We start from the raw sequence: 14,450 nt of genomic DNA on the forward strand, positions 1-14,450 counted from the left end.
TGAGTACTAGCATGAATAGGTGGTTTTATGGTGAGTAGGAGTGAGTATTTAGTGTCTTTATGGAGGCTTACTTTCTGTGGTATCTATCCTTGTTCCTGTAATACTAACAGGGAGTCAGTGTGGCCACTGGCTCAGCGTGCAGCAATGACAAGTCACTGTGTTATATGTGCTAGGATGGGAAATGTCCCTTACCTTTTACATTGCTTAGTGCTTTTCTGAGTAGTGTTGAAGATAAAATCCTACTTTTCTGCAGACATCCTACATAACATTTCTTAAGTACAATGCATTAATAAAGATGTATGCAGGCTTTTTGATTTCCTGCTCATTATTCCTGCCTTGTTAGTCACCTTCCATGAAAAAGTAGACTTCAATGGATCTTCAGAAGAATCAAATAGTTTTGAGTTATTTATTTGTTTATGTTAGTGAGTATGTATGCCTGTGTGTGGAGGCCAGAGGTTGACATTGCATGTCTACCTCAATTGTTCTCCAACTTAATTTTGAGACAGGGTCTCTCACTGAATCCGGGAACTTGCTGATTGTCTAGACTGGCTGGCCAGTGAATCCTAGCAATCGGCTCCTCATGCTTGTGTGACAAATACTGTGGACTGAGTCATCTCTCCATTTTTGCTTTGTGAGTTCAATTCTGCTTTCTGTGCCCTGTTTTGAAAACTAAGCTTCCCATTATTTCTTTCCTCCCAGGTTTGAGGTTGTTTTGAAATTACTTTCTTTTTCAGTATTTCTGTTTAATGCCAAATATCAAAGTGCCTGGCACATACTAATCAATTCTGTATTCAGGTTGATGACAGACAGTGCTCTGTGTGAAAGATACAGTGTCCTTTAAAATTGCAAGTAGTATGCCCTCAAAATAGATTTACTTGGATGTTTTTTGGCAATGATGGAAAGCCTAGATGTGGCAGTAAAACACTGAAAAACTTAATACCAACTTGAGACATGTTTGTGACCAACTGGATAGAAGTCATTCCTTAAATGTGAAAAGATGAAAGCTAAATAATGGTGTTTTCAAAATTTCCCTGATGATTGTATATCAATAATTTTTAAAAACCGTTTTCATTCTTTGAAATCTTCTTGGAGAAAACATTATAATGGATTTCCTAATGTTGAGTAGCTTAGAATTTGAACTCAGGTCAGTTAGCATCTCCTATCTTGGTTAGTTGTTTTTTTTAATTAGTGTATATTATACAAATAAGTAGGCTCTGTTACAAAATCTTTGCATATGGCGCTTTACTAGTATTTAACATCCCTTTCGTCCTTTTAGCACCTTTTCTTGAGCAGACTTGTGTAGACTAGTCTGGAGAAAAGGTTTAATGATGAGCTCCTATACAAGTTTTGCCAATACAAAACCCATACTTTGTATTATCTCTATTTATACTTAAGTGAATTAAGAAATAAGCAAGTTGTAAAGATGTCTGGCAAAAGGCTATCTGTTTCAAGCTCTACAGCTTTGTGTTATAGCACTTTAAGAGAGTTAGTACATTTTCAAATCTTGGACTTTGTCAAAGACAAATTATTTGGTGTTGTCTGTGTGGGGAGAAACAGTCATTCATCTATAATGGAATATATTTAAGTTGCCCTACTTTGTGTTTATCATGTGTTATCCACATTGGACCCAACTGGCCTTTCTTTTGCCTCAGCCAACTGGAGATCTTGGTTTTACTTTTGGTAATGTCAGGAATTTACATAAAGAACTATTAAATAATTAGCAATTAGATGTGGACTTCTAAGTGCTTGTGCTCTTCATAATGTGCATGTTTGTGTATAGCATCTAGTGCCACAGCATACAGTGTTTATATTTTAAGCATATTTTATATTGTTTAAAATTTAATACTATATACATATTACTTTCGAGATCTTGTAATATTTTGTTAAACTGATAGTAAGTGCTAAGTATGGAAATTATACACACGGCAAACAAAACAAACAAAAACACAAAAAGTTCTGGGAAGCATGCCAGAAAATGTTTGTGTTTTCCTTTAGAAGTGATCGTTTGGTGGTGGAAAGGTGCTTAGTTAAAACAACAAAATGAGAAGAGCCTTCAGATGTTGCAATACAACGCAGGGATGATATCTGAGAAGTGATCTCCTCATATATCTATCTATCAGATGTCTTTGGGGATAACAATTTTGGCAGTGGTTGGTCCTCTAAAGAAGTTGCAAATAAACATTATGCATAAAAATTAATCAGACCCAAAGGCCATACATCTCACTGAACTTCTATCTATTGAGAAGAGCCTTTAAAACAATGAATTAAAAGAGCTGTGAGCAGCCAAGTATGGAAAGTGATTCTTGATGTACATTAGCATAGAAAACAGGATACTAAAAGATCTATACTATATTTATAGTTATATGAAAACAAGTCTGGAAAAGGAGCTTCCTAATTGGACGTAAGGCCGGCTCAACAGGAGGAAAATCATGCCTGGTAATAGAAACATAAACATGAACTAGGCCAGTGAAGTCCTGATCCTAGAGGAGAGTCTGTAACCTCTACTTTGATCAAGTGCCAAAGAGAGCCAGGAACAAAAATGTAAACACAACCTTTAGATCCCTTCCCCTCACCTCTTCCTTTGTCCTTACCCTTCTCAGCTTTATCTTTTCCTCCTCCCTTTGCCTCCTTCTGTCCCTCTATTCCTCCACAGCACCCTTCTTCTCCCCACTTTTCCCCATCTCAGCCTTCTTTCAAATAAAGTCTCACTATGAAACCCATGCTTGCCTTGAACTTTGAGATCCCCCAGCCTCAGCCTCTTTAGTACTGGGGTTAACAAGTTTGTAATACCACACCAGGACTTTCATTTATTCAGTTTTTTGATCTCTCTCTCTCTCTCTCTCTCTCTCTCTCTCTCTCTCTCTCTCTCTCTCTCTCTCTCTCTCTCTCTCTCACACACACACACACACACACACACACACACACACACACAGAGTGTATGGATATTTTGCCCATGTGTGTGTCTTTGAACCACCGCATGTGCCTTGTACTCAAAGAAGGCAGAGGAGGATGTTAGATCTCCTGGAGCTGGAGTTTCAGATGGTTGAGTCACCATTTGGGTGCTGGCAATGGAACCCAGGTCCTCTGCTAGAGCACTAAGTGCTCTTAACTGCAGAGCCATCAGCCTCTCAGTTGCAGTTTTGAACTGATGGATACTACTTTGAGGAAAGTGTTCATTCATGCCTTTTGTGTTCCCTGCCTACTTTGGTCCTTAGGGTGGTTCTGTGCTGCATGTCACCTTCGCAGGTGCGAAAGTGAGTCCCCTCAAGATCCCCATGCTCACACTTGCCTCTGCTCCCTCCTTCATTTTCCTCCTCATTCTCACTCTCACTGTCACTCACTGCTGCTCCTGTGTCGCTGTCACTGTAGTTCATTCCCATGTCACTGTAGCCTCCTGTTGCTCTCTGTCACCATCATTGTCACTCTCACCTTATCACTGTCTCTGTCATGCTTACCTTCATCCCCACTCATTCTTACTTTCACTTTTACATAGCTCTGATGAGTTTAATGAAAAGAAGCTCTACATCTTCCAAGAACATAAAGCATCAAAAAGACTGTTATGTTTCTGAGAATTTATACTTTGGTCTCTTTCATGCACAGTTTTCACTATTGTGCATTTTAAAAATAGCTTATCAATTTTAATCTGAGTATTGAATGTAGAGCACAAGTTTATTCCCCAAAGATGAACATCTAATATCAGAAATCTCCTTTTAAAGACTTGATAAAACTTGATTAGCTAGCACTTTGGTATAAGTCATTCTTTGAAAGATGGCCAGAGAACCATAGAATCTCGTGACTTGACTTAGGCCTTTGTAGATAGAATCCCCCAGGATTTGTGTCTGTAGGCTAAAACACTTTCCTGTTGAGTCTTGTCTTTGAAGCTATAACTTACCCTGGACAGTGAGACTAAACCATGAAGGGTTAACGGAGAAAGAAGCAGGGGAGTTTGGAAGCAAGCGTTGCCATCTGAGAAGTACAAGACAAACATTGAGAAGTGGCCAGCTACCTAACCCAATAAACTGAGGAAAGCAGAGGCTTGGCCACTCTGTCTCTGTCAGTCCTTTCAATGCCTCTGACTATTTTGTCAGTGTGGATTTAAGAGACCACTAGTTTTTATGGGGTTAGTTTTTCTGTGGCTCTTGGAGGTTCCCCCCACCTCTGTCCCAACACAGCTTAGTCATTTTTTTTTTTAAATGAATCTTTAAAATACCACTCTTTAAAAAAGATAGAATCTTCCTAAGAGGCCCAGGCTGGTACTGAACTTCCAGTCTTCTTGTTTCAGCCTCTTAAGTGTTGGGATTACAGAAACGTACTACTTACTGATTGTGCCCGGCCTTACACCTGTGTTTTCTCTATGACAGGAGCTCTCAGATGTGGACTGTTCATTTGTGATGCTACATCTGGACTTTGGAGCACTTTGGATTCAGACATGTACTTATAGAGATCACAGTGTTCATAGAACAGTTAAGCTCTTAGCGTTATATAGATAGATAGATCCTTTCATTGAAAGAACTTTTCAATAATAGTGTTCAATGGGATTTTTAAGTGGTTCCCCAAACAACAACTGAAATGAAAGTGAAAATTACCCTTGTGAGGTGGCTGCTCTAGGTGGTTCAAAGTGAAAGTAGTAAGACAACACTTGCTGAAGACTTTGAATAAGATTGCTTCATAAAATAATTTGTATTTTTTTGTAATTTTGAATTGTAAAGCTAAATCAATAAACTTAGTATACATTGACTAGAACCAGGTAAATATAAACAAGTTTGTACATTTGTTTTATTTATTTATTTATTTTTTACATATAGGTTCCCAGGGATGGAATTCAGGTTGTCAGACTTGGTGAGAAGAACCTTTACCCATTGGGCTATCTCGCTAGCCCTGTGTTTTTTATGTTTGTCAAAAAAATTTTAAATGTTGGAAAAAGTTAGGGATATTTCATATTGAGCGTTAGTATTCTGTTTATTTATGATAGCTTTTTAATTAATTTATGTGTCTGAATGTTTTGTCTGCATGTATATATGTGAACTATATGCTTGCCTGGTGTCTAAGGAGGTCAGAAGAAGGTATTGGAACTCCTGGGGATGGAATTACATACAGTTGTGAGCAGCCATGTGGGTGCTGGGAATCGAACCTGGGTCCTCTGGAAGAGTGGTAGGTACCCTTAACCACTGAGCTATCTCTCCAGCCCCTGTTTATGAAAGCTTTTATGTTTCTGGGTATGACTACCTAACAGTAACAGTGAAGGACTTGAAATAATAGCTACATACACACACACACACACACACACACACACACACACACTCACTCATAAGGTTTTCTAATGTGTTGAACATCTTAAAATCATTCCTTTGTGTAGTGTTGCACAGAATATTTTGATGTTATTTGATTTTTTAATTTGTACAATAAGATGGTTTGAATGAAAAGTCTTCAGTGTCTTTGATCTATTTTCTTTAGCTGATTCTCTGGACTTCTAGTCTGTCCCCTAGAGTGACAGGAACAGTGAAAGGGAACTAGGAAGTGCTTCTGACATTATTATATTGTAAACATCATTGACTTTTTCTGGTAGATTAAGTTGCCCATGGGAGACACAACATGTCTTGAAGTATGTGCACATTGTGGAATGGCTAAGACACATTAATTTATATGTGTATTCCTACACAGACTTAATTCTAACCCACAGTGCCGTACGTAACTGATTAAAATCAGTCGCTGTCAGTGAGTAGGGTAGGCATGTAGCTCAGTAGCATAGATCCAACTCTGTCATATGTGTTTATTCTGTATTTTCAGGGACTTGTTCATAGCTTCAGGAAGTATTATTTGTCTAGGAATGAACCTCAGATTTTTAAGTTGCCAAACACTTTTTTTTTCTTTTTCTTTTTCTTTTTTTTTTTTCTTTTTGGTTTTTTGAGACAGGGTTTCTCTGTGTAGCTTTGCGCCTTTCCTGGGACTCACTTGGTAGTCCAGGCTGACCTCGAACTCACAGAGATCCGCCTGGCTCTGCCTCTCGAGTGCTGGGATTAAAGGTGTGCGCCACCACCGCCCGGCACTTTTTTTTTCTTAAAGTTGTTTCATACATAGGAAAATTGTGAGAGGATGAGGTTGGTCACAGTGCTCTAAAAATGTTCTTTTAATTTAGAAAAAAAAACATGCAGTTTGTAATCACAGATGATATTTTATTTCCAACCTTTAGTACTTGATAGATTTTCTTCAGTTGCTGCATTATATTTTGCTTTTTATGATTCACTAAGTACTATGTATGTTGGAGGGTAGGTAAGATGGTAGTCTTATACCAAGCATATTTTTTAAAAGTATATTTGTATTATTTTTCTAAAAACTATTGGCCATACAACTCTTTAAAATAGTTAAATATATTTTTTTTCATACTGAGATTAACACATTGTAACTAATACTTCACAAAAGCCAAAAGCTTACCAAATAGAAACTGTTGTGAAAATAAAATTAAAGAAACATGAAACAGTTAAATAATTACTCAATTTCATATTAAGTAATATCTAGATATTATGTGGGTATCTACATATCTTTGTGCATTAATTCACCAAGTGTTGACTTTCATGTATTAATGCTAGAAAGGAGTTTTCAGTCATGAATAAAAATAAGTGTTTGCCAGCAAAAAAAAAAAAAAAACCTGTCAGTTTGATAGAAGATAGGGCCATCAGTCATCACCATTTATTTATTGCCTATCTAAATGAACATATGCCATTTCAGCCCATCTTCAACAGGCTAGCTTTCCTAGTCATTAAAATGATCAAGCCTTTTTTATAAATTAATTTTTCTTTGAAAAAAGTTGTATAAATTTAGCATGTACAGCATGTTTTGAAATAATGCGTACATTATAGAATGGGTTAGTCATGTTAATTTACATGCATTACTTAATAGATTTAAAATCTAATATTAAGTGACATTCTGACATGGGAAAAGGATACATGTACACACGCATGCATGCACATATACCCACATGCACACACAGACTGACTAGAATCAGTAAATATGGCTGGGAAAATAGCTCAATGGCATGTGTTAGGTCTTAGGTTTGTTCGTCAGAGCTGCAAAAACACATGAATAATAACAATAAAGTAAATCTGTGTGTGATGTTTTTATTTGAAAGTTTTTATAGTAGAGGTTGTTAAAATTATAAAAATAGACCAGTAGATATAAATTACTTTACATTGGATCAGTGAGCACTTTTGAGAGAAGGCAGGAGTACTGATGGTCAGACTTTAAGGGTTTTGCTGTGTGTACCAGAAGAAAATTTGAAAATAGACACAGATATGAGATTGAGACTGCAAAGTTTCTTGAAAGAGCTGGCCTTTTAGGAACTGCTGGATTGACAATAGCGAAAGAAGGGATTCACAAGTATAGACTATAACCCCTTCAGCAATTACTATTGTGAAAGCCACCTTGCCTCATTTCATTGCTTTCTTCATTTATTAAAAGTAGTCTGGTTTGCGTGGATCCATTTCTGGTTTTTTGTCTGTATCACACATGTCAGGAATCTGTACTATCTGTCACACTGTCCTGATGTTTTGTGGACATGTTGTAAACCATACCATTGGAAAAGTAGGAGTGACTTCTCCAGCTTTATTCCTTAAAAAACTATTTTCTAATAACCTTGTTTATGTCTACAAATAGGTTTATCGAGATTTTGATTGAATTTAAATAAAGCTGTACATGAATTTAGGGAGAACTGTCATCTTTGTTATTCTGAACTTTCCATACATGAAAATTGGATGCTTCTGCAAGTGCTTGGATCGTTTATTCCATTAGCATTTTACAATTTCACCAAATTTGTGTTTTGTTAGATTATGTTAATTTCTAAATATTTTCTTTAGATAAAGTGTATCTGGTTTTGAATTTTTTATACTTCAGTTTCATTTTGCTCATTGTTACCATATAGAAGAGCAACTGATTTTGTTATTATCTTGTCACTTATTAATTCTAGCAGGTTTTCTTTTATTTAGATTCTTTGGAAATTTTTAGAAAAGTAATAATGTCATCTGCAAATACAGTTTTATTTTTCTTTTCTCAGCATTATACCCATAATTTCTGTCCCTTGCTTTGTAGCAGAAATCAGAACATTCAGTCTGTCTTAAATAAATGGATAAGAGGAGTGTGAGTGATGTGGGTGGTGTGGCTTTGTCTATGATCTTAGCCTGAAGTCTTCCTCATTATGTATGGCCATTAAATATGATGTCCCTGGTGGGCTTTTTGGTAGATCCTCTTTATGATGTTTAGGAAGTTCTTTTCTGTTCCTGGTATGCAGTTTGTTTTTGTTATAAATGGGTGTTGAATTTTGTCTGATGCTTATTCTATGTTGGTTTATGGGGTCATACTATTTTTCACTTTTATTTTCTTGATTTGATAGGCTGCACTGAGTAAGTTTGAACACTGAATTCACCTTGCATAGCTGAAGTAAACCTGTTTGTGGTGTCTTAGTTCTCTTTTTCTTTTTTAAAAAATACATTATTAGATTGAATCTATCAAAATTTTGTTGAGAATTTTTACATCCAAGTTAGTGAAAAATACTGGTCTGTTTTTCCTTGCATGCTGTTACTTTATATCGGTATAATACAATTTCAAAATTACATTGAAATTAATTAATTGATTAAAATTAATTTTGACTTTGAAATGAATGAGGAAGCACTGGATCTTTTTGTATTCGGAGAGATTTTGTATAAAATTAGTATTGGTATATTATTTTAATATTTGGTATAAAAAACTCATCCTATTTATATACAGTCTTTTAGTTGAAATTTCTTTTTTCATGGAAAAGTATTCTTGATTTCATTGTCTTGGGTGTTTTATGGCCCAGTAAGTAGTCAGGTCCTGTATATAGCTTGTTTTATTTTTTTTCCTTAGCTGTAAGAAAATGAAGCAGTTAGCGCTAGTCATCAATACAGGTACTCTATACAGAAATATTACATAATTTACTCGGATACTTGATTGTAACTAGAGTTCCTGATTTACTCTAATTAGACTGAATTTTGGATCTGGAGAAAACTTTGGTCGTTGAGCCTGCTTCATTTTATACATGTAGAAAGAGGTAGTAACGAATTTGTTTACCTGTTCAAGGTCTCAGAAGAGTTTGTAGGTTCAGGTCAGAGTCTTTAAAATAGGGGTTGTTAACTAGGGAGGATCGTTAGGTCTTCTCTGAGTTTTTGCAGGATAAAAAGAAAAGAAGCACATACATGGATGGAAGCATAAATATATAGTATATGTGTGTATGCATATATGTGTGTTTATGTATATATCCCCTAAATACACTGTTAAGCCACCTCTTTTCCAGGACATAGAAAATGACACTGAGTTACAAGAATGCATGAAACAGGATTCAAGAATGTGCCTTACTTTTATGCCTACTTTTTTTTCTTTTTTAAATGGCAGTCTTAACTATTTGAAATTATTTTAGTAGAATAAACTTAGGCACAGAGGTTTAACATTTAAGAAAGCTTTAGACTGAATTTACCATCTGAACAATAGCATTTTTTTATAGAACTACATTTTTGAAGTCACAGTATGAACATTAAAGTGTAAGAACAAGTTAGATACATTTAGTATATTTTCATAAGTATGTTATTTTATTTATTGTTTAGTTACAGGATGTATGAGACAGGGGCTAATTACAAACCAGCTTTAGGAGGAGTGAGGAAGATTGTCACAGGTTTCCTCATAAGCAATTTTCTTTACCTATAAAAAAAAAATAAGTGATAGTCTAGATCTAGAAAATTACCCAGAAAATGTATTTAACTTTCAAAGACAAATCTCAGAAGTACTTTTACAATGATTAAAGTGAGCGTTAGTTTGTCTTTTGTCTACACTAGGAAGAACAAATATTTCCCCTTCCTTGTTATCTCTTTTGTATGACAAAATTCTCTTCAGAAAAATCTTGAGACTCTCTCAGTAGAACACTTCAGGAAGCTACTAATCATTGACTGGAAGCCAAAGGTGCATCCCATTTACTTAGAATACCAGCAATGTTTGTTTTGGTCATATTAAATTTAAGATATTCCTGTGCAGTGCTCCATCCATCCATCCATCCATCCATCCATCCATCCATCCATCCATCCATCCATCCATCATTTTTAGCATGAGTTAAATGGACAGAAATACACAGAACATGTATCTCTAGCAAATCAAAGGCAGATGAGCCAGCCTGCTGGAATTAGTAATAGCAATGCTTTAAGAGGGAGTTGCTGATCACACACAACCTGTCAGCCAGATGCATCCGAGAATGAATTTCTACATTTAAGTGTTTGGAGAAAATATCAAAGATACTATTTTGTGAAATGCAAAAATTACAAAAAGTTTAGTTTTTAATTTGTATAAATAAAATTTTATTGAAACACACACTATGTTCATTCATTTACTGTGTATGGATACTTCTGTACTTCACAAGCAGAGTAGTTGCAACAGACCATATGGCCTGCAAAGCCTAAAATATACACTGTCTGGACCTTTACAAAAAAGTTTGCCATCCTGTTTTAAGATAAGAGTGTGGGCAGTACATGCTTTTAGGATTTTTGGTACAAGAGAAACTTGGTTTGCTCATGTTTTGAAGAAGTTTCAGAAAAGAAATAACTTAGACAATGGCTGCTAGTGTGTACAGATAAATAGTAGTAGCAGACCTCTAGAATACAGATGACATCAGTATAGTTTACAGTATGTCATTTTATGACAGCATTTCTACACATTGATACTACAAATTCATAAGTACATCTTTCTTAGTACATTGTAGAACAGCTGTTCTCAAGACTTAGGCTCTTAAAATTAAGAAACTTACATTAGTTTATTGTTGCTAGGACAACATACCAACCATGAACGACTTAAAAGATATAAATGTTGGTTCCCAGTTTCATTGTCTCAGTCATTTGTTGGTTGGTTTCATTGCTATGGACCTGAGTACAGATGTGAACATGGTAACTGGGAACATGTGTAGTCAGGCCACTCACCTCATGGTAGACAGGAAGCAGAGCGAGAACTGGGAGAAGGGATATTGTGCTGCAAGTGACCTACTTCCTGCAACTAGGCCCCTGGGGAGCTTCTAAAAATACCATACTATAGGGCTCCATCATGGGATTAACTCATTGATTAGGTCAGAAACCTCAATATCTAGTCACCTTTCAATAATGCCTCTGGTTGGGGACCAAAACTTCAACACATGAGCCTTTGGGGCTGATATTTCCTGTCCATAACACAAATACCCCAGGATATTTTTTGTTTTTAAATGTAGATTGTATGATTTCTGTGTTAGAAATGAGGACATTTTAAAATTGCAATTTGTTTAAAAATAGCCAATGTTCATTCTTTGTAAGTAAAAGAAGAAATCTTTATGAAAAATGTTTTCTAAAGCAAAAAGAAATGTGACATTTTTTGTCACTTTCATGATTGTTTTAGTAGAAAGCAGTGGGATTCTTTGTTTCTTTATTCAGCTGCTGTTGTATGTTACTTTGATTGTTGTATTATTTTGATCTAGCCATACACAGTTATGTAGTTAGAAAAGAGGAATACTATTGTAATAATTTATTTAGATATTTTTGTATTTTTCTTTGATATAATACCACAATTCAAGAGGTAGTCTCTTATTTTGGTGATCTGTCTCACTCTGAATGGGTTTTTACATGAGTGCTTTTGTAACATCACATTAATTCTTTTAGAAACTGTTGATTCTCTGCATTATGTGGAACTTCTGGATGTTGACTCACTTCATTATTTAGAATTCAAAGGCCACATTTTGTTAATATTACCACTGACCTCACTATGACATTGTTATCTGAATGCTAGTAGGTACAGGTCTTCCACAATGCCTGTTTTTACCAACTGATTATACCATTGGTGATGCATATTAATGTGAATTGCTTTTCTTGAGTTAACAGACTCACTTTTGAGAGCATGTCTGCCAGATTCCAAAGTCTCCATGGCCCTGCTTTGTTTAGTCTACAGAGTTGAGGAAACTACTGCTTCCCTATACAGGAGAGTTATGTTTGCTTAGATTGTATTTTGTCACACAAAATATTAAAAAAGGGTCTGTTGGAAAGGTTGAAATTAATAAAATTAACAATTTTTGCTATTCTTTTTGTTCTTAAATTAAATGAAGCAGACATTGTCAAGAGAAATCTTGTGATATATGTGGCTAATTCAGATTATTGTGGTTATTTTTATATTTAAAGTATAGCGATTAACCTAGCAACATAAATGCAAAGTTACAACACTGGGGGACAAGAAACTATTGACATTGCAAGAGTGCCTTAAGTGGCTGCCTTCTTCAGAGCATAGGTGTTAAGAGTTGTATGGTTACATTAAGTTGTTCTGTTATTTTACAGGTGCTATACTTGGTAGATCAGAAACTCAGGAGTGTCTTTTCTTTAATGCTAATTGGGAAAGAGATAGAACCAATCAAACTGGTGTTGAGCCTTGTTATGGTGACAAAGATAAACGGCGACATTGTTTTGCTACCTGGAAGAATATCTCTGGTTCCATTGAAATAGTGAAACAAGGTTGTTGGCTGGATGACATCAACTGCTATGACAGGTAAGGATGTCCTTACATTTTATGATGGGGTTCAGTGACTTTCCTTCTGCCTGTCCTGCCTTGAAAACGTACACTTAAGTGTTTCTTGCTGTTTTAAAGATGAAATTATGAAGAGCACATGAACCAATGATAAGATCTTTCTTTCAAATTAATAAACATGCCTTGTTTGTGTTTTATCCTTGATATATCTTGAATAATCTACAGGTAGTGAGAACGCTTATATGAATAATTTTTCACCCTCATATTAGCATTATAAGCTTAAAGCCAAATTTAACAATTACTTTAAAATAAGTATATGTGTTGAAAAGTCTATCCTCAAAGAGGAATAATGCTTGATTGCAGTATTTAGTTCCCATTCTATTTCCTTCTTTATATCTCTGGAAGAAATTGATCTTCTCTCCCTCACCCCTTTTTGTCTTGCAAAGTAGGTAGACCTTTGTTTTTTTAACCCAGGAGACATTTAACTTAACATTTAGAACTGTATCAGAACTAAAAACTCATACAAAGCTATATTGTCTTTAATAGATCTTGTTTAAATTGTTTATATTGGAAATAAGATAAATGGTCATGTAATTGAGTACTTCTGATCTTTCTATAAGAAGGGACATTGATATTGGACTGATGACCATTTTTCTGCCTGAGCCACAGCTTTTCCACTAGGGGTGGGCAGTGTAGAGTGGTAGAAGCCTGCAGAGCCCTAGGTAACTAGCTATCTTGGACCCAAAAAGTTGTGCTGTATCTGCTGACCACTATATCTGTTCCCAAGAGCCTCAATTACCTGGAATTGATGATTGCTTAGCCATATGTGACCCTAGGCATTCATTGAGTAAATTATGAAAATTAAATTAGCTCCACTTAATGAGATATCGGAAGTATAATCATTTAGATATATATTTGATATTTGGGTTATGCTTCTAAGTCTGTTTTCCAAGAATTATTTATATATACTTTCATTCTTTACCTTCATTTTGCTGACTATTATTGTCTCTACTAATAGAAGTGCAAACCCAAGTGATAATTTGCTATTATAAAAGGGGATGGGAAGACACTAGAAAAAAAATGTAGGGTTATCTTTAACTGATCTTTTACTATTTCATATCAGGAAGCTGTGTATTTGTGTGTACATGGGTACATATGCATATACACATGTGTATGTAGTAAAAACTATTGTACTTCTAACCTGTAAACCTAGCATTTTACTTACGTTGAGAACCAGGCAGTGCTGAAATGCTTAGTGAACTATATATTGGAGCCTCACAGAGTGCATTACCCAGTGTGAAGTGCTTGTTATGAATGATAAGTGCACCAGTTTTGATTCTGAGGATCAAATGATAATACAGAAACTTATGAATACTATTTTTATGCTCTGAAGTTGATTGAAAAAACAAAAAGGACAGTAAGAACAGAGAAAGGAAATTTTCTTGAATTAGGCTAAGTGTATTTCTTTTCAGTTTTTAGAGACATAACTAAATATTAATTTTTAAATTACACATTACTTATAAATTATGAAAACAGCTTTTACTTCTGTTTTAATTTCTTCTAAGTAGACATTAATAGATTCTACTTAGTTTGATGCTGGTAAAACCACCAGCTCTTTAACTTTTATCTGGAGTTGTCTCAGCCATATTGTTGGTGAATGCTGCCCAAAGCTTCAGTGCGATTGTGTGCTGCATCTTCAGGGTCAGTGATGTTTAGCAGCAATATTTAAAGTTGAATTTCAAAGGACAAATGGCTATAGCTGTTTCTCAGTAGTTGAATGGAGCTTGTTTCTCGAGGCTAACTCCATGTCTTTCCAGTGACTTAGTTCCTGTGTGGAAGGCTGCTGCTTTGTATTTTAATTTAGTCAGCCTGAATCTGATCAGTCTGAGTTATGAAGTCCTACAGTGTTTGTTGTTCATATTCTC

The 14,450-nt window shown here is 35.4% G+C and overlaps 1 protein-coding gene across 1 annotated transcript in view; it reads left to right on the forward strand.

Moving 5' to 3' along the window:
• The window catches only part of Acvr2a (activin A receptor type 2A), a 78,453-nt gene that overhangs the window by 33,132 nt on the left and 30,871 nt on the right, over positions 1-14,450 (forward strand). Inside the window, exon 2 of the mRNA XM_059260445.1 lies at positions 12,339-12,546. Coding sequence (XP_059116428.1) covers positions 12,339-12,546 — 208 coding nt within the window. The remainder of the gene's footprint in view (positions 1-12,338; positions 12,547-14,450) is intronic.

Source organism: Peromyscus eremicus, chromosome 4, assembly GCF_949786415.1.
Source record: "Peromyscus eremicus chromosome 4, PerEre_H2_v1, whole genome shotgun sequence".
Lineage (NCBI taxonomy): Eukaryota > Metazoa > Chordata > Mammalia > Rodentia > Cricetidae > Peromyscus > Peromyscus eremicus.